The 23,658-nt window shown below is 43.2% G+C and overlaps 1 protein-coding gene across 3 annotated transcripts; it reads left to right on the top strand.

The window, feature by feature from the left end:
* The first annotated feature begins 1,465 nt into the window (after positions 1–1,465).
* Positions 1,466–22,980, top strand: SPART (spartin). Of its 3 annotated transcripts, none has more exons than XM_048494840.1 (9): positions 1,466–1,570; positions 3,881–4,739; positions 7,846–8,043; positions 8,914–9,015; positions 12,091–12,214; positions 15,288–15,482; positions 15,809–15,967; positions 16,059–16,149; positions 21,706–22,980. In XM_048494840.1, the coding sequence occupies exons 2-9, from the start codon at positions 3,912–3,914 to the stop codon at positions 21,899–21,901; spliced, it is 1,893 nt and encodes a 630-aa protein (XP_048350797.1). In that variant the 5' UTR covers positions 1,466–1,570; positions 3,881–3,911; the 3' UTR covers positions 21,902–22,980. The 3 variants fall into 3 exon arrangements, with proteins under 3 accessions (XP_048350797.1, XP_048350796.1, XP_048350795.1); XM_048494839.1 differs by lacking the exon at positions 8,914–9,015 and adding an exon at positions 17,502–17,562 and having other exon boundaries at positions 21,706–21,840; XM_048494838.1 differs by lacking the exon at positions 8,914–9,015.
* Positions 22,981–23,658: the final 678 nt, after the last annotated feature.

Below are 23,658 nucleotides of genomic sequence, written 5' to 3'. Positions count from 1 at the left end.
TTTTATTGTTAGCCGTCCTGAGACTGTGAGTAATAAATGTAAAATAGAGAGAACCAGATGCCTTGAGGAAGCCTACAAACATGATTACTGCAGCTCCATTCCCATGTACCCAGTGGTGGGATTCAGCAGGTTCGCACCACTTCGACAGAACCAGTTGTTAAAATGGTGCTTGCAAACAACCAGTTGTTAAATCATTTGAATCCCCACCAACGAAACCAGTTGTTAAATTATTTGAATCCCACCACTGGCAGACCTGAAGAGAAACGCAACACAGCAGTCTTACTGTACTTCAGAGAGAGACTGTGCTTGGGTGAAAGACAGGAGCAAGTTCACCCCACATCCTAAAATAATAAAAAGTCTCAGTTAATTATATTCAGCCTTCCACATACAATAACAGAATCTGCCTTATCTTAGATCCACATAAACTCATAAATCTCTGAGTGATACATTTATTGCCCTCATTGTCTCTTCTCCAGAATTAAAACCAAACAAATGGGCACCATATAACTATACTTGTTATTCCAGATGGGTCATAAACCTCATTAGGTGTAACCAATACCCACAGTTCTCCCCCTCCCCTCCTTATTATCTTTCTGATCAACCAGTCAGGTTTGAATCTTTGTACTCCTTCATGCCAATCCATTCTGCTTTGATGAGCATCTTATTTCTCTTTCAGTCGTCAGGCTTTGGGAAGTATAAAATTTGCTCCAAGAATTTCAGGTTTCGTGGTCCATCTGTTGGACGGGTGGACCCCAACTCTGCAAAGGACTCTAAGCAGTGGAGGGATTTAGCAGGTTCGCACCACTTCGGCAGAATCGGTTGTTAAAATGGTGCTTGTAAACAACTAGTTCTTAAATTATTTGAATCCCACCACCGGAACCGGTTGTTAAATTATTTGAATCCCACCACTGACTCTGCCTCCAAACTCCTGGGTGACAAGAGTGTCTTGGAGGAGTGTGTGTGTGTGTTTGTATGAGCACTACTATCTGAATGCAATGCAGGCATTAGGTTTTTTTTTTTAATCCATGTCCCTATATTTTTAATCCATGTCCCTTTGCATATTTTTTCCTCCCAGCAGTCTACTATTTGTGGCTAAGACCTAGGCTAGCCTGATCTCCAAAGCTACACTAAGGACATTAGGATTGCTCTGCAGGGACAGGCAATGGCAAACCACCTATGAACAACTCTTGGCTTGAAAGCCCTGCGGGGTCACGCAAACGCGGCTGCGACTTTCCTCCACCATGAGCGACTGATCTATGATTCATTCATTCATTATTAGAGCGACTGATCTATGATTCATTCATTCATACTCGGCTTTCTAGCAGCGTCCCCTTTAAGAGACAGCCGGGGCTAAAGACGAGTCCAACCCAAACCAGCTGCAGCTGAGAAACTGGAGCGCCCCCTGGCCGCAGAAAGTCCAGAAGCTTCCAGCAGGTGGAAAGGACGCAGCGGATTACGTCATGTGACGTAGCGTAACGTGGGCCTGAGCAATAACAGTGTAATCGGTGGCCGTGGAGAAGGGGTCGGTTTCTCTTCGCGCGGGCTGCGAGCTGAGCGCTGCTTGATTTCTGTGAGTGAAGCGGGTGGTTGAGCGGGAGGAGGAGGAGGAGGAGGAAGGTGAACTTCTGGAAAGTGGGTTGGGCGTCTCCAACAGTCTGGGAAACTTTTTAAACCATCCCACATTTAAGCAATTTTATTCTCCCACCTCCATTGGGGGATCTGAAAATGCACTCTGTGTACGCTCAGAGGCACCGTCTTTGAGGGTGGTGAAGCGATATTAAAATCGTTTTGTCCCTGGTGAAACTAGGCTTCAGTGACATGCCGGACTTATGTTTCATCGGAGGTCGAGCATACCGTACTGTAGCTAAACCGTGGGAATAACACTGGGGAATTGCTGGGAACTGGGTTCGCTGCGCCTTAGGTATAGATTTCCTACAGCCCGAGCTTATGTAGTTATTCTCAGGAGTAAGCCTAGATTGTACATACTTGCAAGTAAGGGTAGGTTGCAAGTATGCAAGAGCAACAGCTTCCCTAGGAGCATTCATTAAAAGGCCATCCAGGGTGTAATTCTGTGGACACTGACTTGAGAGCAAGTTTTACTGAATTTAGTGGAGCTGAAATTCAGTACAATGAAACTTAAATTCAGTACTGAATTTCAATTGCATTGCATTGACTTTCAGTTCCATTTAGTTCAGTAAAACTTGCTGTCATGTCAGTATGCATAGATTTACAACCTGAATGGCTTTTTTGATGAAGACACCCAGGAAAGCTGTTTTTGATGAAGACATTCCCATATTATCAGTTGTGTGTGTAAAATTTCAGTTCTTTTGTTACTGGCTCTGTCTGGGTTTTTTTAAAATCCAGCCGGAGCAGAGGCTGAACTTTGGAGCCCTACAATGTGGCAGGATGCTCCCTAAGATGATGACTAGGCTGCTCTCCCAGGTGCCTTGCTGACGTGTTTTCCCGGTTTTGCAGCTAACTCTGTTGCATGTTAATTGTTGTTCCGAGCCAATCTAGAAGAGTTGGAGCACAGAGACCGCTCTGTCCTGCATCACGAGTTTACAGTGGCATGGCAGCGTTCCCATCTATTCACAAACATTCTTTATAGTTTTGAAAGCTGGCATTCCCCGTGACTTTCACTGACTTCTCTTTTTTATCTCTTGCCCTGCTAGTGAATGCTATTGTAGGTGATTCTCTAAGCTTCTCTCATGTTGGTTAGACACTTATCATTTTTACTTTGGGTTTTTAACTCCGCTGAGAATGTGGTTGCATTTTAAGTTCACTTACAACAAATGGCCTGTGCCCTTTTAACTAGGTGAAACCTGCTGCTTAATGAAATTTGCTTAGGATTGTGTTGCACAACTGAATACTTATATTACAATGTGCATTTCCTTCTTGTTTAGCTAAAGAAGTACTATCCTGGCTGTTAAGATTACTGTTTACCGTTCACAACAATGTCATGGGATAAAGCTTTTGTGGTCTGTGTTGTTGTAGGTGGGAGATTTGCATGTTGAAACTCCCTTCTATAAAATGCCCCCCCCCCCTCCAAACCACAGTATAGTGAATGGAGTCCTGGACTCGGTCTGCAGATATATTAGTTAATATCCTCAGTAAGTTATGTGACTCATTGGTTGGCTTTGGGCCCATTGCCATCTCTCAGCCTAACCTACCTCACAGGGTTGTTAGTAGCACAAAATGCAGGAGGGGAGAACTATGTCTTTGGGTAGGACAAAAGTGTGTGTATTAATTGTAGAAAGGTAATATACATGGAAAAGTTCCCATCTGCAGCCTGAAGTGATACTTTCCGGGGTCGGTTTTAGCATTAGATTCTGCTAATGATGTAAAGTGACCATAAGTTTGCAGCATGAGATCAGCCTGACCAACAGCTTGAAATATCAACAGCTTTCAAAGGTTTTTTTTCCCGAGTCTTAAGGACAGTTTGCTAGAGTATTGAGTGGCTTCTGTGGCATTAAATGGATCTTATCAGCTTCAGGTCTAAATCCTTCATAAATGTGAGTGTTTTATTAAGATTAAGCATTAATGCAAAAAAGCCACAAGATTCCATAACTAAGTCCATAAGCTACGGCAATGGTGAGGGTCCAGAATCCAGCCTCAAAGGGAAGATGAGTAACTTAAGGTAGAGGAAGTCTCCTTAGACTTTGCTCAATTAGGCAGTTGGCTAGAGATTAGCTCCATCTTGATATCTCTTGGAAAAAAGTTGAGCCTATTAGTAATTTCAGATTGCTAGATGTGTCTTTTCAAGACTGTACTTCTTATGTGCAGCCTTGCAGCTTCTCTCTGTGTTGTGTTCATGTATTTTTTGCATCCAGGAAGTAGGTATCACCTAACTGAAGTGTCCTTTTCTGCCTTATGTCTCCAGTTACACTCATGCTGTGTTCCAGTTTGCAGTAATGGAACAAGAACAGGATCCAGCAGTGCAAGAAAATGTCAACTTCAAGGCAATCAGAGAAGAATACAGCAGAGCTTTCATGTTTGTTAATAAAGCCCTGAATGCAGATGAGTTGGGACAGAAGGAAGAAGCAAGGCTTTACTACCAGCAGGGGATCAACCACTTGCTCAAGGGAATCCATATTCCTTCCCAAGGTCCTGAATGTGCAGGACCCGAGTGGGACTCTGTCAGGAAGATGCAGCAGAAAATGAGGGAGACCCTAAAAAATGTTACTGCTCGACTGGGCATTCTAGATGAGAATGTGCAGTCCAATTCCATGGCAGTGGGTGCCCCTGCTGAGGCCTCCGCTGAGGCATCTAGATTATATCCAACAGTTCCTGCTAAAGAAAAGCCCACAAGGCCTCCTGTGCCTAATTCATTGAAATCACCATTTCAGCTACCTTCAGAAGGAGCAAGTGTTGAATCTGCAGGCCCTGACTGTGTTGTTGGGGTGAATCCTTCCTCTCCAAAGGCTCTGTCCGTTGAAGCACCCCCTGCTTATACCCCAGAGGCCACTGATGGGCACTATACAGTGTCCTATGGAACAGACTCTGGGGAGTTCTCATCTGTTGGAGAAGAGTTCTACAAACAAAGCACACGGCCCCCTCCCATTCAGAATTTGGGCGTGGAAGCAGATGAGCTGATCCTCATTCCGCACGGGGTGCAGATATTCTATGTGACACCTGACGGGCAAGTTAGCGCTCCCTCGTATCCTGGATATCTTCGCATTGTGAAGTTCTTGGACAGTGATGAAGCACGGGCCCAGAATCGCCCCCCTGCTTTTCTTCAGGTAACATCTAGAATGTGCTGTGACTGCAGCTTTCTCAGTTTGGGAACCAGTGTGGTGTAGTGGTTAGAGTTTTGGGCTAGGATCTGACAGACCCACGCTCAACTTTCCATTCTGCCGGGAAAGGTGACTGAGTGACCTTGGGCTAGTTGCACTGTGAAGGTATGGGGTAAAGCCCCTATAGCAGAGTAGCACAATATACTGGAACACAGTAGGAAGTCAGATGCACACAGCAGCTCAGCTTCACAGAAGCGGTCCTATTTTTATTAGTTCACAAGTATTGCTCACACAGACAAAGTGCTCCGCCAGGCAGTGCGAAGACAAGTGTCTCACTGACCTCAGTACACTGTAGCCTTATATCCGGTTTACTGGCCAATCACAGTTCACCCTAGCCTCCTTCACAGGTTTGTTTTGAGGATAAAATGGGGAAGAGGGGAACACCATAAATCGCTTTGCCTTCCCTTCTCATGAGACCCCCCCCATTCTGATCCTCCGTGCTCTCTTAGTTTTTGGAAGGCCCTCCCCCTTAAAATCCTAAATGCCGAGGGGGTCTCTAGGTTGAGTCTTAGAAAGCACCCCTGGTCTACCAGGACCAAGCCACATTCTATCATGGAGGCAGATTGTCACTGATATACATGATAAGGCACTTACCCTTGCCCCAGCTGTAAGGCATGCATAACACAAACCGATCCCTTATTTCAATGAATGCTTCATCAAAGCAAATGGATCATTTCATGTCAGCCTTGATTGTCATCCAGCCTAACACCTGATCCGCTCAGGATGATCCCTCAAGGAAGAAGTTTTACCATTGTTTCATTATGAGTTCTTTGTAATCCTCCCACCTTGGAATGTTGGATGTCACCTCCAAATTGCCTGCCAGATTTGGACAGCAATGATGCCAGTCAAATTCAGACTTCCAACTACACAGTCAGAGTCAGACTTAGTTCCCTTGGGCCAGTCCTGACTTAAGAATCAGCCCAAACTGTTGAAATGTGTGCCAGGTTCTCTCACTACCTGGATACCCCTGCAACTGCTTTGAAGAGTCCTTTCCCTCTCTCCCAGATACTCTGCTGCACGGACTCCCTGTGATTTTCAGCCTCCTGACACGCCTTAGATCTGGTAGTATCACCCATTGGCATATCCTCCCTCCCTGATCCTTGCCTCATTCTTCATCTTCACCCCATTCTCATAGCAAGCGTGAGAGGGAGAAGATGGCTTATTGTGGTTTAGTGTAGTTTATTATAGCCTATTTGTGGTCCTGTAGTTGAGCGATTGTTTGCTAGTGAATAAAAATTTCATTTCGTTTGGATCAGTCTATGTATGTAACTTTTGTCTTGCAGCATCGCTTTGGAATAAAACCCCTTTATGCACTGATTAAAAATCCCTTGTTTATCCATCTGGAAACCCTTTGACCAGCTAATTTCTCTCTGTCTGGGTCCAGTTTGGGTAGCATCAGTGAGTCCCCAATTACAGGAATGGCAAGGTAGAAATAAAGTATATAATAAATTTATGAGGCAGTCAACAGTTAATCAGGAAATGAGCAGCCCCATTTAGGAGGCAAGCGCCCAGCTGCAGTGCTGCAGCTCCACTGCGCCAGTGCTCCCAAAGGGCCTTTCCAGCGGCATGGGAAGACTCCCAAAGGGCGAAAGCCTCTCCACTGCCAAGTAGTCTCTGTGGGGCTGTTTTGAATTTTTCTGATTCATTCTGGCTTAATCCTGAACCAATTGCCAGCAGCATATGGCAGTGAACAGCTGGATGGGAGCAGTCTAAAGTCAGTTCGTCCCCTAGCTGCATCCCTGGACCACCCCTGCTGCACTGAAGGAGACCGCAAAGGTGCGGGAATGCTGGCGCTGCGGTCTGTGTCACATCCCAGTGCAAGGTGAGGGCGTCGGTGGCTGCATATTGGTGAAATAGCCCTTCCATTGGGTAAGTGTCCTGGAAAGGGCAAATCCATTGGCATAGCCAGCGTGCCACTCCCACCACAAATTTGCACACACACACCCTTTGGATGGGGCTCAGAAGCTTTTGTGTTCTCCTTGTGCTGCACTGGAACAGTGGCGTATGAACAATTCTTCAGAAAATTCTAGGATTCCTTGGGAAACCACTGGGGATTCTTCAGTAAGACACTCTGTAGTTATGAACAGATTTCCCTGAAAATTGGTCTTGTCAGTTTTCAGGGGTGGATTACTTCTAATATACACAGTCAGTTCACCTAGGGCAGCCTAGTGTCCCATCTGGCCTAGCCAATATACTTCTCGGACTTGGTTTGAAATTTATAAAATGTCCCAGCATCCTTATAAAATGGCCCAGCATGTCTAAGGATTCTATGGCAGAAGTCCTCTTCTGCTTCTGAAAGGTGTGTTGAATTGTCTGATGCTGTTTGGAAAAAACTTTGGACTCACTCAAAGAGGTTCAGAGGTCCAAAGACTTGGTTTTTCCCCAAAATTATACAAATGCTTTTGATTGTCTTTTTAAAGTAGGGTTTCTTCACACAGTGACGTAGTGTACAGTAGATCCATAGAAATGTACATAACATCTGTGTACTCATTTTTGTGCCTCATTAGATACAGGATTTTAGCTTCCAGTGTCTATTGGGAAACTTTGGAGAAGGGCTTTTCATGGTGGTGTATCCAATATTAGATGGGCTAATGCACGTGATCTCATAGCTGTGCTATGACTTGGAACATAGCAGCTCCTTGTAACCATCTATATATGCTTTACTGTCCCTTTGAAGCTGATGGCAAGTCATTTTAATATGCAGAAATATTTCCAGGAATTGGGCCATGTTCATAAGGTGGTATCTGAGACACAAAGGAATCTTAGCACCAACCCTGTTTAAGTCCTTTTGAAACTCCGTTTCGCACAATAAAAGTTATATCTTGTGCGTGGCTGAAAATATCCTTGTATATGTGATTTGTGAACCTATTATACAGCAACGTAGAAGAACACTGTAGGCTGATAGATCATTGTGTAATCCTTGGCTTTGTTTGCACTCAGCCATAGATGCTGATCCTCAGTGTTTGTTGTTGAAATTGTGAGATCTTTAATTGCTCATGTGTGACTTGTTGAAAATGATAAGTGTGTCTTTCTTTGGGCATTTTTTTTACAGGTTTGTGACTGGATATATCCCCTGATGTCCTCTCGGTCACCTGTTCTCTCCTGCAGTAGTGGAGTGTACATGTTCCCTGATGTGATGTCCCAGGTGTCAGGATCCTATGTGGGAGTAGTGTTATCTTCGGAACTCCCAGCTGCTGATAGAGAACTATTTGAAGATCTGCTGAAGCAGATGTCTGACCTTAGAGTTCAGGTAAATGCCAGCAGTGGATCACTGTGTGACAGAATGATAAGATAAAATATGGGACAAGTATCACAGGGTGACATTAGTGAGCTGTTATATAGTTTGGGTTCCTGGAGCACCTAAAATGAATATCGGAATCACCACTGCACAGAATTCCATTAGGAATGTAGAATGTGATTCATTTTGAAGTGGAAGGAATATGACTGAGAGTGCATTTCCAGTATGTTGTCCTGGGAGAGGACTAATCAGTCTGTCTTAGGAACTACTGGGGAAATAATAGTGGCGCTCCTGGGGATCTGGAAGCAGAAATATAATGACCAAGTTAGTTGCTGTAGACAGAATCAAGTTACTATGTGTGTGGAAAATAAAATTATTTTTAAAGTAGATACGGTAACTTCCGAGACAGCTGTATCCCTGGCTGCTCATTAATGTTCACAGAAAAGCAACAACAAATATTTATGAATATAACAAAGAAAACTCTGCATTAAGTAGATGGGAAATCTTGCTGGTAAAAGTTATAGGAAGCAAACTTACTGCTAAAAGTCTGTGTTTATAGTTTAAAGGTGAAAACAACTTGCAAACAAAAAAAATGCACAAGATAACCTCTGTCATTTTAATGTAATAAAATTGGTATTGTCCTGAAGAGGTTCGTTGTATCTACCGCAGAACAGGCCATATCATTATGAGCAACCTGAAATCACTTGCTAGTGCGTCTCACAAACACTTAGAGAGCACTTAATGTGTTAATTCACTTGCATGCCGTTCCTAAGTCACTTTCCGTGCTGTTTGATAACCTATTACTGCACAGCAGTGTAGGACACATTTTTTTGTTGAGCCTTTGAAACTGAAACTATTAATACCCTTGATATGGTGTCACAGGTTCCAGGATTCCTTGAAAGAATAGGGTTGCCATCATGCACGGAACCTTACAAAGAGCTTTTTGAGGAAATGTTAAGGCAGAACTCTGATCTCAGAGTCCAGGTAAACTTTAGGGCTGTGGTTTTAAGCTGGCAGTGGTGCAAATTTTAACGAGTTGGTATATGCTATTTTTAAGAAATAAAAGTTGCCTTTGTGGTTGTGGTCGAAAATACTGTTAAGTCATGGGTTTGCCATCACCTGTACAATGTTGGTGGTCTCCATCCAAGGACTAACAAGGACAGACCTTGCTTAGCGTCTGAGAACTTATGAAGTTGGTCTAGCCTGGGCTAGCCAGGTCAGGGCATCCCTTTGTGCTCTGTCATTTATCGATTATGAAATGTATATGGCTGCAGCTAGCCAAAAAATATGAATTGCTGGTTAACAAATTAATAAATCATTAAAAATATGTTTTTCTTGTGTGTAATACCAAACAGAAAGCTATTTCTTGAATGTATGCCACGCATGAATGGCATATATCTTAACTAGGAAAGAATCTTAAAGTGTCAAAGGTCGTTGGACTTTGAATATATATCTGGTATATTTTTATCCTGCCCCACCTCCCAAGGAGATCAGGGTAGCCTGCCTAGCTCTTTTCTTTATTTTATCTTCGCCACAGCCCTGTGACGTGAGTTAGGCTGAGAGTAAGTGACTAATCCAAAGTCACCCACCAGTGAGATTCACAGTTGACTAAGGATTTGAACACATGTCTCTACAGTCCTCATCCAGCTGTGTGATTTTTGCACCACACTGGCTTGAAGAGATGGGTGCAAATTGTGAGGTGTGAGGCCAAGGTTCAAGCGAGTTTCCATGCTAACATTTCTTCCTTTTCGGTTACTGATCAAAACACAGTAACCAGGTCTGAATTGTTCATTAGATCTCTTTCTGTGTACTGGAACGATTGTATTTGAGGGAGCTGTTCCATTCTGGTCCTGCCAGCCAGCAGTTATTGACTTGGCAGACAGCAGTTGCTGATTTCTTGATCCTATAGATCAGGGGTCTGCAACCTGCAGTTCTCCAGATGTTCATGGACTACAAATCCCAATTGGCCATGCTGGCAGGGGCTGATGGGACTTGTAGTCCTTGAACATCTGGAGAGCCGCAGGTGGCAGATCCGTGATCTTTAGATCAATAAAACTTTCTCTGTCCAATATCTTATAAAGCTAATTTCCAACAACTACGTATGAGGCAGGAGTGGACTGATAAGTAAAAATGGCTCTGGAGCAAGCCAAGTGGCCCCCGTGGTGCTACAAACCAGTGCTGCATGGGTCACTCAGATCGGCGGTGAAACAAGGAGGTTTAGCTCACCTAAAACTTTCCTCCTGAAAACTGGCAGCAGTGTGGGAGAAGGCAGCTGGTGAGCTGCCACCAGCTATGTTTCTGATGGAATGCCTCAACCGAGTTGTTCCTGAGGTTCTAAGGCGGTTGCTAGAGCTTGGCTATGCTTACCTCTGGCCACCATCAGCCCTCTAGGGCAGTGGCCCTTTAGGAGATTTCCCTGCAAGTTGAATGGCCAGTCCACCGTGCAATGAGGTGCCTTTTATTGTTGGTCAGCGGCATGTTGTTAATTGCTGCACTGCCAATAAGCACGGTGCTTTGTATAGTACCAGGAGATAGTCCCTGCCCTGAGGAGCTTATAGCAAGGGGAAATGACAAGGGAGCAGCGGCAGGGATAAAGCGGAAGAGGGGACATTCATTCCCATTACTGGTGCTTAGGCTTAGTTTTAGGGGCGAAGGAGGACTAAAGGGTGTAGCTGGGAGTATTCAGCACGTGGTTCATTTTTTAAACACTTTTGTTGCTCTAACAAATTCAGCAAAATGTGTTTTATGTAGCTGCTGTTTGGAAATTTATCAAAATGGGGAACAGTACCTTAGCCTTAAGAACTGCAAGTAGTAAGGCAATTGAGGACCCTTTGGAGGCCGTTCCTGTGAACTCTGCATTGGTGTCCATGGCTACAAGAGCTTTGCTCTGTTACAAATACCTATTCCGGTTACACAGTGATTTTCTTAAGGAGCTTATGGAGAGATTAATCAGTGATCTGTATACACCTAGACACTTATTTTTGGCTCCTAATCATTGCATGAATTGGGGCTATTTTAAATTATTTAGCGTGTATTGGGAAATGTATACAGGATTGGATGACAACCAAACATTTATCTAGGGGAGAGTGTGTGTGTGGAAATCTCCTTCCACTTTTCTGCAACATATTGTATGTTAAATGTTCCTTTAAAATTTTCTCATGATACTTTGGAATAAAAAAAATTCCCCTGAATTGAGCATTCTTGAGCAAGAGCGTCATGTCTTTTGTTCCACATAAATTTATTTTTGGAAAGACTTAACATGCTGGAATGCAGAATGTCACTGAAAAAGGGAGGAGTGACTGTGTAAAACCATGACACAGCTACTTGGGTTCATTCTTCCATCCCTTCCCCCGAATACGTTACACTAATTATTAACTTTAAAGTCTTTTTCTAATCATCATTACTGTTGGCCTTTAAACCCTGGTCTCATGTCTGATGCCCTATTCAAAATCTCGACTAGCCCTTCTAGCCAATGGCACTTTTACGTGGTCCTGTACTTGGCTAAGCCAGTCTTTTAAAACATCCATCGCAAGACATAAATGCACTTTTGCTACCTGTAAATTTGAGAGAGAAAACTCTGAAGGAGTAGATGTCCACGCAAAGCTGCATCTTCCAGTCTCAACTCCCTGAACAAAGTTGCCAAGCAACTCCTTAATACTGAATTTATTTTTATTTTTCACAAATTTTTCATAGACCTCCATCAGCAGTGGCTTACAGAAACCCATTTGACCAGGCACTGTAATAATTAAAACGTGCAGAACAACAGTCAAAGGAAAGTATTTACTGTCTCGTGGCAGGTTACCCTGTTTCCAGTCTCTTGCCTCACTTTCCTGATATCCTCAGGAAGGCTTTAACAGAGAGCTGGAGCCACAGCTGAAAAATGACTTAAGGTCATTTAGCTGTACTTGGCTGTAACATAGTGTCCATGAGTTTGGTTTTATAAAGGGGGAAACTCGAGGGCCATAGTGCCGGTATCTGTAGGAGAATTCGTTTCCTCCAAAGTCACCTGCTTCACCATGACTTTTGATCTTGATGCTTTCTTGGATGTTGTTTCTTTAGCCAGCGGAGGCTTCGAGTGATGTGATCAATCTCCGTCAGACTGTGCATATTCAACCAGAGCCCGAAGAGGGGGCAAAAGCAATACCTGAATGGAGTGAGAAAGTTGCCCATGGAATCTTAACAGGTACCTTCATATTGTATCCAGAAAGCGTAGCAGTTAATCAGCTTCCAGTTCTTCAAACTGTTCTGTTCTGGAAGTCATGAGATTGCCCTGGAACATATATGTATATAGTTTAAAGTACGTTCTCTGTTCTTTGAAATGTATGGTGTTGGATCCTGCAGAGAATCTCTGCTGACAGAAGGGGTTTCTATCAGTGGAACTGTTGTAGCAGATCAGAATGCTCTCTGAAATGCTACTTCTGTGGGACATTGAAGCCCTGTGAATGGCATGACAAGAGTAAGAGGTCTATAGCATGAGGAACAAGTCAGTGAGAATTGCCACCCATCCCCCTCCATTTCCTCAGCAGAAATTTTGGTGCCAATACATCTAAAAATGCGCCCCCTGCAGGAACATCCCAGAAATTTGCCCAATAATCTTTTTTCTTCATTGAGTTTTCTGCATTGCTGTCAATGGGGGTTGCAGGCTGGGGGGGGGGGGCACATTTCTGAAGTCACAGTCTCAAAACTTTCATGGTCTCCTGATGATACGCTGAAATTTTGGTGCTGATATGTCTAAAATTCGTCTAAAATATGTCTAAAAATGCACCCCCTGCAGGCACCAATGTCCTGGTGCAAAAAATAATTTGGTCGTGGTGGAGTGGCCGCCCGTGCGGGGGGGGGGGGGGGCATCCAACTCAGGTTTTGCCCAGGGCTACAGTTTGCCTCCTTACGCCCCTGGCACAGGGCATTGTCTGCAATTGTGATCTGTAACTACCAGTAGGGCTCATTTTTGGAGGAGGGCTTATATTTTAAGCATCCTCCAAAAATCATGAAAAATCATGATAGGGCTTATTTTCGGGGGAACACGGTAGCTGTATCATCTGTATTTATCTTTTTTGAACTGTACACTCTAGAGTAGGAGGACAGTGTACATTTTAATTTAATTAGCATGTTAACAGTTCTACTACCTCCCCATCCTTGCTGTGTAACTGCTCTGCTCAGCAGGTAATTGTTTAAAGAGAAATTTAAACAATTAGTTTAAGTAGCGCTTTTAAGTTTTTACACCCAAAGTCTGCCAAAAGTTCACGAGAAATGTTACTATTATAGACAATCAGCACTGAGAGTAACTTTTTGCCAAGTTGACTCGCAGCATTCAAATTGCAACTCAGACTTAGAAAACTTCTTGGAACACATCCAGGAGACGTTCTTGTTTGTGAAATAGCCAAAGGATGATAACTGAATAATTGAGTAGCGTCTCTTGAAGGCAGCTCCATGGATGCATTTGTTGTGTTCATCTAAGCCAGTGGTTCTCAACCTTCCTAATGCCGCGACCCTTTAATACAGTTCCTCATGTTGTGGTGACCCCTAACCATATAATTAGTATATATAAAATATAAAAAGACCGTTTTCCGATGGTCTTGGGCGACCCCTGTGAAAGGGTCGTTCAACCCCCAAAGGAGTCCCAACCCCCAGGTTGAGAACCACTGATCTAAGCCATGTATGCTGCTTTAGAGGGTTTCTCAGCTGATCACAAGGATCACAGTGACCTACAAGTTGCCTCCAAGGAGACATTTTTGTATTTGTGATGCAGGAGAAGAGCAAATTCCACTTTGTCAGACTTAGAATCTCTCTGTTTGCTATGCAAACCATGGTGTGGTTCCGGCCTCCGATGCTGCAGGCTGGGAGACTCATTTTATTCATATCCACCCACGTAATAACTTACTGCTGTAATAAACCTTCCAGCCTCTCCAGCTGTGCTTGTTTACCACATAGAGATATAATTTTCCATGGGGGAGGATCAAAAGAGAATGACCCACACACACACCCCTAATCTGAAGCGATATAGTCCAGAATTGTACTGTTTGTTTCTTTAGATTAGCTTTTGAAAATACCCTGTGCAGCCATGTGTGCTCTGAGTTGCTTTGCATCTCAAGTCGTCTTCTTTCAGAGCACTCTCAGCTGTGCTCCTAATGGAGTCAGCCTTTCTGGAGACAAAAAGTGAAAGAAAGAATTTGTGCGCAGTTTTCCTCTCTTGTTCAAGTGATAGTGGAGTGCCTCTTCTGACTCAGTATGCCCTGCTACTAGCACCTGGTACAATTGCAGGTCTTGTTATTTTATTACGTTTCTTATTCCATCCTCCCCTGCCCCCTCAAAAGAGTTCAGGCTGGCATGTCTACCCCTCCACCCCCTGTACACTCACTATTCTTCCAACAGCCTTGTGAGGTAGGTTAAGCTGGCCTAAGGTCACCCACTAGATTGATGTTCTCGGGAAGGTAGCAGTGCCCTGTTCCGTGGCAGCAGCTAGAAGAAGGGGACTTTGTACTGTGGGAGGAAGCTGTTGCTCTGCTCCTGAGAGCGAGGGAGGCTGTTCCAGCATCAAGGCAAGGAAAGATTTCCTATCGTGACCTGTTTCAGGGCTGCCTGCAGAAAGGGAGATTCCAAAGAGCCATCTGCTTGGCGAGTAACAAGCAATTTAGTGGTGGTCCCTGGCCTGAAAGCTGTCTGACTGTCCTCAATCATGGCCAGGCTTTTTCAGCTCTGTCCCCAGCCAGGTGGGACACTCTGTTAGACCCAGGCATCTTGGGACTTATTGCAATTTCACAGGGCCTGTAAAACTAAGCTGTTCCGCCCGGCCTATGGTTGAGGATTGCAACAGTTTCCAACTAGCTGGACTCCCCTTTCCCTTCCCTTCTCCCCTTTTGTTTCCCTTTCCTCTTTTCCTTCCCCTCCTTTTTGCAAGCTACATGAGTGTCTGGTTTTGTAGGGGGTTTCTTGACAATGTTCTATCCCTCCTCAGATTGATTCGAATGGCACTGGGTGTTGATCAGAATTTACTATTGTTGGTTTTAATGTTTTATGATGAGGATTGTTGTCAACTGCCCTGAGCCCATATGGGGAAGGACAGCCTAGATAGAAGCTGAATAAAATAAATAATGATATAATAAAAAAATAACAATAATCGAGGTGAGTGGAGTGCAGAGGCATATGTTTCTCTACATGCACACATATTGTTGGAGAAAATGTTTTACTGGGAGCAGTCTCTTGACGTTGCTACTGCACCAGTTGAGTTCATTTGTTCTCTCTTTGGTGTCCCAAAGGAGCCTCCTGGGTGAGCTGGGGTCTAGTCAAAGGAGCTGAATATACTGGAAAAGCAATTCACGCAGGAGCATCTAAGCTGCGAGAACACATTCAGCCAGATGAAAAACCTGTGGCAGTCAACCCAACTGTGGCGAAGGGGCTCCAAGTAGCAAAACACGCTACAGGAGGGGCAGTAAAAGTCAGCCAGTACCTAGGTAAGATATACACATCGTAATGTAAAAATGACTTGTTTCACTCCACAAAGGTCATGCTTTTTCTTTGTTTCTGACTGTCAAGAACTAGGAAAACTGTTGTTTATATCTATATGTTCTGTTCCAAGGTAGAACCTGGTTATCTTCTTTCATTATCTAAGCTGCTGTAAAAACATTGGAAATACTTCTGCAGTTTTACAGCAGTTCCCTCCACCATGGAAAACGATTGAGAGGATCAGCTATAAACATTTAATTGCTTTATGGATTTCAGCAGGTGTCAGGTATTTAAAAAGCATCCAAAATTAATGCCAGCTACTTTCTGTTTTTAGTTGAAAGCGTGTGCTCTCTTGCGAGTTGTGTCGGAAGAGAGTTAGCCCCTCATGTCAAGAAGCATGGAAGCAAACTGGTTCCAGATTCCCTTAAGAAAGACAAAGATGGGAAATCTCCTTTGGATGGGGCTCTGGTAGTAGCTGCAAGCGGAGTTCAAGGTAACATAAAAATTACTTAGTGTTCTATAAGTCCTGTTTTCCCTCCCCCATTCCACTAACTTCAGTTCCAATAAGCTTATTCTGCTTGCAGGATTTTCCACGATTTGGCTTGGGTTGGAAGGTGCTGCAAAGTGCATTGCGAAAAATGTATCTAAAGAGACGGTTCAGACTGTCAAACACAAGTAAGTTCAGCTTTTTTTCATCTGTGCATTCAGTTGGTTATGCATGAAAATCAGCCCAGCTCCAATACTACAAGTGGACCTGACTGAGCAAAGAAGTGCTTGAAGGGAAGTGGGAAGGGTTCAGTATCACTTCTGCTACTGTTATATCTCATTCTCTTTCTGTGGGATTGTGACAGCTCTGCTTTTAAATGCCCAGAGTTGGCACTATTATGGCTAGTTCATCAGTTACAAGGTAGAGCCATTTCTGCATGCTTGTTTACCTCAGTTATATGCTACCTTCCCCCCAGTGGGTATCCAACGCAGCTTACATCAGTCCCCTAGTCTCTGTTTTATCCTTGCAACAGCCCTGTGAGGTAGGTTAGGCTGAGAATGTGTGACTGGTCCAAGGTCACTCAGCAAACTTGCAAGGCAGAGAGTGGGTGGATTTGAACCCAAGTCTCTCGGATCCTAGTCTGACACTTTTAAGTAGAGCTACTGTGGGTAATTACACCGCTGCATAAATGACCTCTGTCTTTTTTGTTGCTGTACTGAGGTTTCACCTAGTTCAAAATGGGGTTGTTCTTGGCCCCCTTCCTTTCCAAACTTGAAGACTGCTGTATTTCAGTGCAAGGGATGGACTGAGAGGAGGAACATCTCTGTATATAAGCAACAATATTTTTCAACTCAGACATTATTCAGACATTACAACTCAGACATTACTGATTGTAAATTGGTTCAGGTTTTTAAGCTCCAACAAGAAATTAAAAGGGGGCAACAATACCTGAGTTTCGTGCACTTCCTACAAATGGAGGCACCAGTGGTACGAAGAAGACGACTTGGAATTCAGCAGCGGAAAGGGCTGTCAAGTTGTAACTGATTTATAGCAACCCTGGAGGGCTTTCAAGGCAAAAGACATTCAGAAGTGGTTGGCCATTGCCTACCTCTGCGCAGTGACCCTGGTCTTCCTTAGTGGTATTCCATCCAAATACTAAAGAGGGCCGACTCTTCTTCCCTTCCAATATGTGTCCTGGGTCATCTGGGTCAGCAGCAGGAGCAGAGATCTGGAAATAGCTACTGGGCTGCAGTGATGCAAGATTAGTTGAAGAAAAGTAAACGAGGCTTTAGTAATCGGTTCATTGTATGGTGTTTGCAGTTGGCAAGGGTGGAAGAGCGGGATATTTGGGGGTGAGACTACCAGTTTTGACACTGAGTTAAAATCTTCTGCTTGACTTATGAAGCTGGCTCCTTATTGAGGATTCACCGGGCTTTTTTGTTCAAGAATAATGGTGCATCTCGGCAAACAAAATGCTGAAAAGAGGCCTACGTTTCTACACTGCTTGAAAATTCATGTTAATTTATGTTCTTGTTTTTAGATTTCCAAACAGGAAAAACAATGATCAGCTTTCAATGGCCACTAAGAGCGAAAAGCAATAAGTAACTTGCCATCATATACAGCTAACCTATATTCAGTTAATTTTGAGGATTCACCCCATCTCTCATGCTTATACAATATTATCTTGTGCTTACATGAAACCCACCTGTAAAACAGATGTTCTGCGGGGCCGGCGATTCAGAGCAGCAACTGTTTAACACCCAATGGTCTCTCCTTCCGGACCTTTCTAGGGTATTTGTCCCCTGCAGTTCTTGCTGTGTCCCATGGTGCTGTAGTTATTGCTGCTTCCTCATCCCTACAATAAGAGGGATTATTATGAGGACACCATCTTTAAAGTGTTTTAGGTGAATTGTTACTGTTTTATATTATTTTACGGTTTTTGTATTAATTAGCCGCTCTGAGTCCAACCATTGGAAAAGTGTGAGGGACAAGTTCATTAAATTAACATCTAGCAGAGTATTAGATGGGCAGTGGATCAGTTTTGAAGAGAAGGCCACATTAGAAATCTGTCTTATACAACAGATGTGGACTTGTTGGCTCACTTCTCCGCATTTAACAAGCTACTTTCCCATCAGCATAACAGATAACAAATTGCAGATTTAGACAATGGGGCATAAATTAGTTCTGTAGATACTGGGTAGCTTTTTAAAAAAAATCTTTGCTATCACATGTCCATACTATCTGTATATGGAAGTTACCACATTTCATGTTCAGATATTTCTGACTTTAAAAAAAACAACAACCCAGCTTGTACTGTGATGTTTCAAATGTGGAAGAGCCAATTCAGAATTTAGTCCTACGTTTAGGATATTACCATAGTCTTAGAAACCAGGAAAATATACTGCTTAACCTATAAAATGTCTGCAGCAGAATGAGGATAAGTTCAAAATATAATTTAAAAATGGTCCCAGCGCCATGATGCAATTTTACTGCTGCTTAATCTCTCTCTCTCTCTCTTTTTGTTTTGTTCAACACTATATATTTTTGGGGAAGCAACTGACTAATTCATACGCCTAGCTTAGTTGCTTACTTGGGAAATCACGTAGTAATTACTTGAAGGTGGATGTCTTAGCTACCCACAACACTAGATATTCTGACTGTATCAACAAATTTGGGTAAACACATCAGAAATGCTTCGGGTTTCTCTGGACCAATCATGCCATCATCGTACTACTATTATCCCAAGGTCTCTGTTTTGTCTTCCTTCTGCTTGACCTTTCTGTTGCTTCTAATACTTTTGACAGCCCACCTTTGCTTGATGTTGGGTCTCGTGGCTGTACCAAACTGGTTCTCTCTTCGGGCACTATGTGCACAGTGTGAGATGTTTCTTTGTCTTCTGTAAAGTACAAATTGGGAAGGGGAGATAAACAGCAATACATACACACACCTCTATAGTGCCACTGCTTGCACGTCAGGCCCTTTCTGCATGGGCAATATACAGCGGCCCAGGGACTGCAAAAATGCTGTCCCTGGGCTGCTGTTCGCATAAGAGGCGCTGCTTCATCGCAGCAGTGCCGTCCTGGCCGCCCGGGAGTGGCGTGAAGCCGCTGCTTTTAACCTCACTGAATGAGCGAGGTTTTTGCAAAGTGGCATCTTCCCATCGGCACGGTACGAACTGCACTGCTGGGAAGACGCCGCTTTCCCCGTTACTTCCACTGACCGTCATGACCAGCATCACTCTGGAGGGCTGCAGAGACCCACCCATGCTGCCCTCCAACCCCTGGAGGTTGGAGGGCAGCGTGGGCGAGTCCCTGCAGCCCTCCAGAGCGATGTTGGACATGAATGTCAGTGGAGGGGGCTGGCCAAGAGGCGGCTCCTCTCTGGCTGGGGGGGGGGGAAGTGGGGGCCGCTCGCACGCTAGTGTGCAAACTGTCCCCGAGCCTCCACCGGCATAAATTCCGCTTGTGCGGAAAGGACCTCAGACTTGTTTACCTCACTTGAGTCTTGGCAGGCTAATGCAACGACACCGCTGCCATCACACCTGAAGTTTTAGAGTTCATTATCTAGCCCTGAATGTGAACAGTACGGCAGTACAGTAAGGTTGTATTTTCCTGCCTGTCCTTCGGGAGAATTGGCAAGGGGGATCTGCGGTTCAGATTTTCTCACCTCAGTCTGCATCTTCCAACATTAATTTCATTCTCCTATCCAGAATGCTGTTAACTGTCGGGTTCCGCCCCCCTAGTATCTTAAAATTTGTCTAGGGATCATAGGAGGAAGTTTTTCCTTCTAGTTCTAACTTGTGTCTCCCTCTCATGGCAGTAGGGGAAGGCAGGTAGCTTAAAGCATCTTTGAGTGGAAAAGGAAGGGAAAGAATGGGAGATAAGGGATTGTGCTGAGAAGTTCTAAAGGTTACGGGGTTATGCAGGCCAATTTCCAGCCTCATCTCTGTCTCCCCCCCCCCTCTAATTTTTTTTAGCTAATGCTTGGTCTCTTCAAAGTTCTGTGGTTCCTGAAGGACAGTAAATGATTAGTGCTTGAGAGCCAGCGTGGTGTAGTGGTTAAGAGCAGGTGCACTCTAATCTGGAGAACTGGGTTTGATTTCCCCCTCTTCCACTTGATCTGTGGAAGCTTATCTGGTGAAATAGATTAGCTTGTGCACTTGAGGAAGGAAGGGTAAGGAGTTTTTAAGCCCCTTTGAGTCTCCTTACAGGAGAGAAAGCGGGGATATAAATCCAACTCTTCTTCGTCTTCTTGGGCTATTTTAATTTGAATTGTTTTTCTCACAGGACCATCCACTTGTCATTTTTTTAAAAGTAGAAATACGAATTGTTCTTCAATAGCTATGACACTGTATTGTGTTTTAGTATAAAATATTTTTGAGATGGTGTGAATACTCTTTCTGCTGTGTTTAGCAGTGAATAGATTAGGCATTGTGGTCCTTTCTGCTTCTTAGTGTTGGTGTTACGGCTTATTATGACATTAATGAAACTAATCAAATTGAAACGTTTTGCTGTTGCTATGCAGCCAATAATCAACTTGCCGGGGTTTGCAAATTAATATTAATTAGAAAGCTAAGGTCTGTCAACAGACAATTTGAGACATGTATTATTGAATCTTGCTCTTCCCACTTCAGTATATATTTTGAAATTGGTATAGACTGCAACTGACTCTTGGTGGATTTCTTGCTTACTGGCAACAGCAAGTGACCCCTACTGGAAAGCACTCAACATTTTGGCTTTAAAACGTAGTGGGCCACCATGTGAGATTAGCAAACAAGATCTTCATAACTTCTGTACTGGTAGCATTCAGAAGCTACTAAGCAAATAATAAATGTCAGGATTTTACTAACCAAGTGAAAATCGGTTTTGCAGAACTGATTTACTTTTTAATTGAGTTTTTAGAATGTTCATGTTTCTGTTATGAATCTTTAAACCACGTTCAAGTAGATTTGTCTCAGCGCAGTGTGCATGATAGGAGTCCTGTGGCACAGAGTGGTTAGCTGCAGTCAAAGCTGTCTTTATGACTTCAGTTTGATCCTGACGGAAGTTGGTTTCAGATAGCTAACTCAACCTTCCATCCTTCTAAGCTTGGTAAAAATAAGTACCCAGCTTGCTGGGGGTGAATTGTAGACGACCGGGGAAGGCAGTGGCGAACTTTCCTGTTCGCATAGTCTGCCTAGTAAATGTCATGATGTGATGTGACTCCATGGGAGAGTAATGACCCGGTGCTTTACCTTTTAATGTACATAAATGGGATTTCAGTGCTCTGTGAAGGATCCTTGTGTTTAAAGTATTCTTTGCAGTATACAGTGGAATAGGGCTGAAATACTCACCCTTCAGTATTGAAAATTAAGTGAGGTTCAGCTCTTTACAGAACATGATTTCAGAAGTAGCGTAAATTTTATTGACAGGGTAGTTAGTACAAGCTTTCATTTAGAATCAATAATGTATCCCAAAAGAAAGAATAAAAAACCATTTCTGAAGCAGGGGGGAAAAGGATTCAATTTCATCTGAGACAGATTAGCACCTCTATCAAATTAAGATTGTATTTTTAGATCGTCCATTTTCTGTGCCACTCAAACCTTTTGCTTTGGGAAGATTGGCTTGTATTTTGTCTTGCAATCTTAACTGATTTCAACTTACTCTCAAATGAATTTTGAGCAGCCTCTTGGGTGTCTTTGCAATTTCCCGTAGCAGTACAGAAATGCTTGAATCTCCATTGATGTGTTCCTTATTTACATTAAGGTATGGGGAAGATGCTGGCCGTGCGACAGACAATGCAGTGAATTCTGCCATCAATGTGGGTGTGACGGCTTTCAATATCGACAATATTGGCGTCAAAGCCATAGTGAAGAAAACTGCAAAGGAGGCGGGCCATGCAGTGCTGGATGAATACAAAATTATAGAAAAGGAGGAGGAGAAGAAGAAGAAAAAAGATTGACAGTGATGACTCTTGTGGATGAATTTCCTGAAGCCTTAAAGTGTGGTATAATTTATTTAAAAGAAATGAACTATTAACAGATGTTCCCGTTTATTTTTCTAACTGTAATACTGCTGGACTAATTCCAAAAGCTTTATTTAAAAGCAGTCTCTTCTGGAATGATCGTTTCAGATACTGTCTCGCTATTTCTGTAAGAAACGGAAATGCATTGACGTTATCATTAAGCTTCATGCAAGGAAGGATCTCAAAAGCTTTTTCCAAACTGATAGAAAATTGAGAGTTTAGCTCTGTGTACAATGGGACTATTTTTGTAGCCTTATTTATAGACAAAAGATACCAGGAATAACTAATTATATAAATGGTTGCTGAGATAAAATATCTGTCTACTGTATGCACTGCTTCTGGTTTACACAGACCCACTAGCTAAACTAATAAGCTCCTTTGGAAATACAAAGTATAGGCTTTTCAAGTACAGTTTGTTAGATGAAGATTTACTTCTCAACGCTTGTTAACAAACCAAAGATTTAAATACTGCTATTTCTTCAGTTAGTGCTGTAGAAAGTTAACCAAACTGCATAATCCTGGACTTCTGTGGAGTTGACAGTTCTTTTCTACTTTGATGGGCAGGCCTAACCCCTGTAAATTGGCCTCATCCAGCCTATTTGAGGGAAGAGGTTTTTCTGGCTTTCATGAAGCAGCGCTAGAGAGAATGGTACATTCGGCATATAAGCTTTAATCACCGTGCTATAGATTTGATACAGGATCACTTAACAGCCCTTGCTGAGAAGCCTTTCTAACACAAGTGAAAATTGCTACCCCATGTTGGCATGTGGTATATTTCATATGGTTAAATATTTATTGTATTTTACAACTCCTATAAGAAACCCTGTTGCTGCTAATATGGGAATCACCATAAATGAATGTACCCTTGCTTTAGTTCTTAAGTTCATTAAGAGCTTTCACAGATGCCAAATGTTGTGGTATTGTTTGGGAATAAATCCACTGGTTAAGCAGCTAACGTTTCAAAATCTGACTGAGCTTTCTTATGAATTTAAAACTAAAAATAAACTTTAAAGGAATTTTGTTGTTGCTTTTATTTTTTTTGAGTATGTACAATACATTAAGTGGTGTCGGAAGGGAAATGGGAAACGTGCATGTTTTCATTTTGTATATGTGGGATAATTGGGATTCTAAAATCCATGGAAGCATATCATCTCCTTGTCTCTAATTTTGGCTCTGGGCCTTTTAGAGCTGACAGGCAGATTGCTCTGATAGGCCCAGTGATGGGGTGAGCCGTCCTGTTGAATTGCTGCTTCTCAGGTCGGCAGAGGCACAGAGCTGATGTGGCATTTTTTTTTTTAAAAAAAAGTTCATTTCATTTACGTGCTAGAATTCCGACAACTAACCTTTTAAAAATCTCACTGCGTTAGAAAATGGCTGTTTTATTGCATATCCCCAGAGGTGGGATCCAACCAGTTCTCACCACTTCTCTAGAAGTGGTTACTAATTTTTTCTGAGTGCCGAGAAGGGGTTACTAAAGCAACCTCCCTGCCCAATAGGGACTGGAGGTGCATGTGTGCGGCAGCGCCACTGTTTGAATCCCACCACCATCGGAACCTGTTATTAAAATTTTTGGATCCCACCGCTGCATATCCCGTTTATTCTTTCTGTCTGTATCGTAACGGACCTGATCTACAAAGAAGCCTGAATGGAAGATAACTTGTTTTTAAATGCATCTGCTAAAGAAAATGAGGACG

The sequence above is a fragment of the Sphaerodactylus townsendi genome, linkage group LG04 (assembly GCF_021028975.2).
Source record: "Sphaerodactylus townsendi isolate TG3544 linkage group LG04, MPM_Stown_v2.3, whole genome shotgun sequence".
Lineage (NCBI taxonomy): Eukaryota > Metazoa > Chordata > Lepidosauria > Squamata > Sphaerodactylidae > Sphaerodactylus > Sphaerodactylus townsendi.
Note: the sequence above shows the minus strand (reverse complement) of the source record. Positions and strands in the feature narration are given on the sequence as shown.

What these genes read in the sequence shown, in the direction of transcription:
- SPART (XM_048494840.1), top strand. Translation starts at nt 3,912, where the DNA reads ATGGAACAAGAACAGGATCCAGCAGTGCAAGAAAATGTCAACTTCAAG. An exon ending in ACTCTGATCTCAGAGTCCAG is followed by an intron (nt 9,016 to 12,090) that starts GTAAACTTTAGG and finishes TTGTTTCTTTAG; the next exon opens with CCAGCGGAGGCTTCGAGTGA. An exon ending in AGCTGCAAGCGGAGTTCAAG is followed by an intron (nt 15,968 to 16,058) that starts GTAACATAAAAA and finishes TTCTGCTTGCAG; the next exon opens with GATTTTCCACGATTTGGCTT.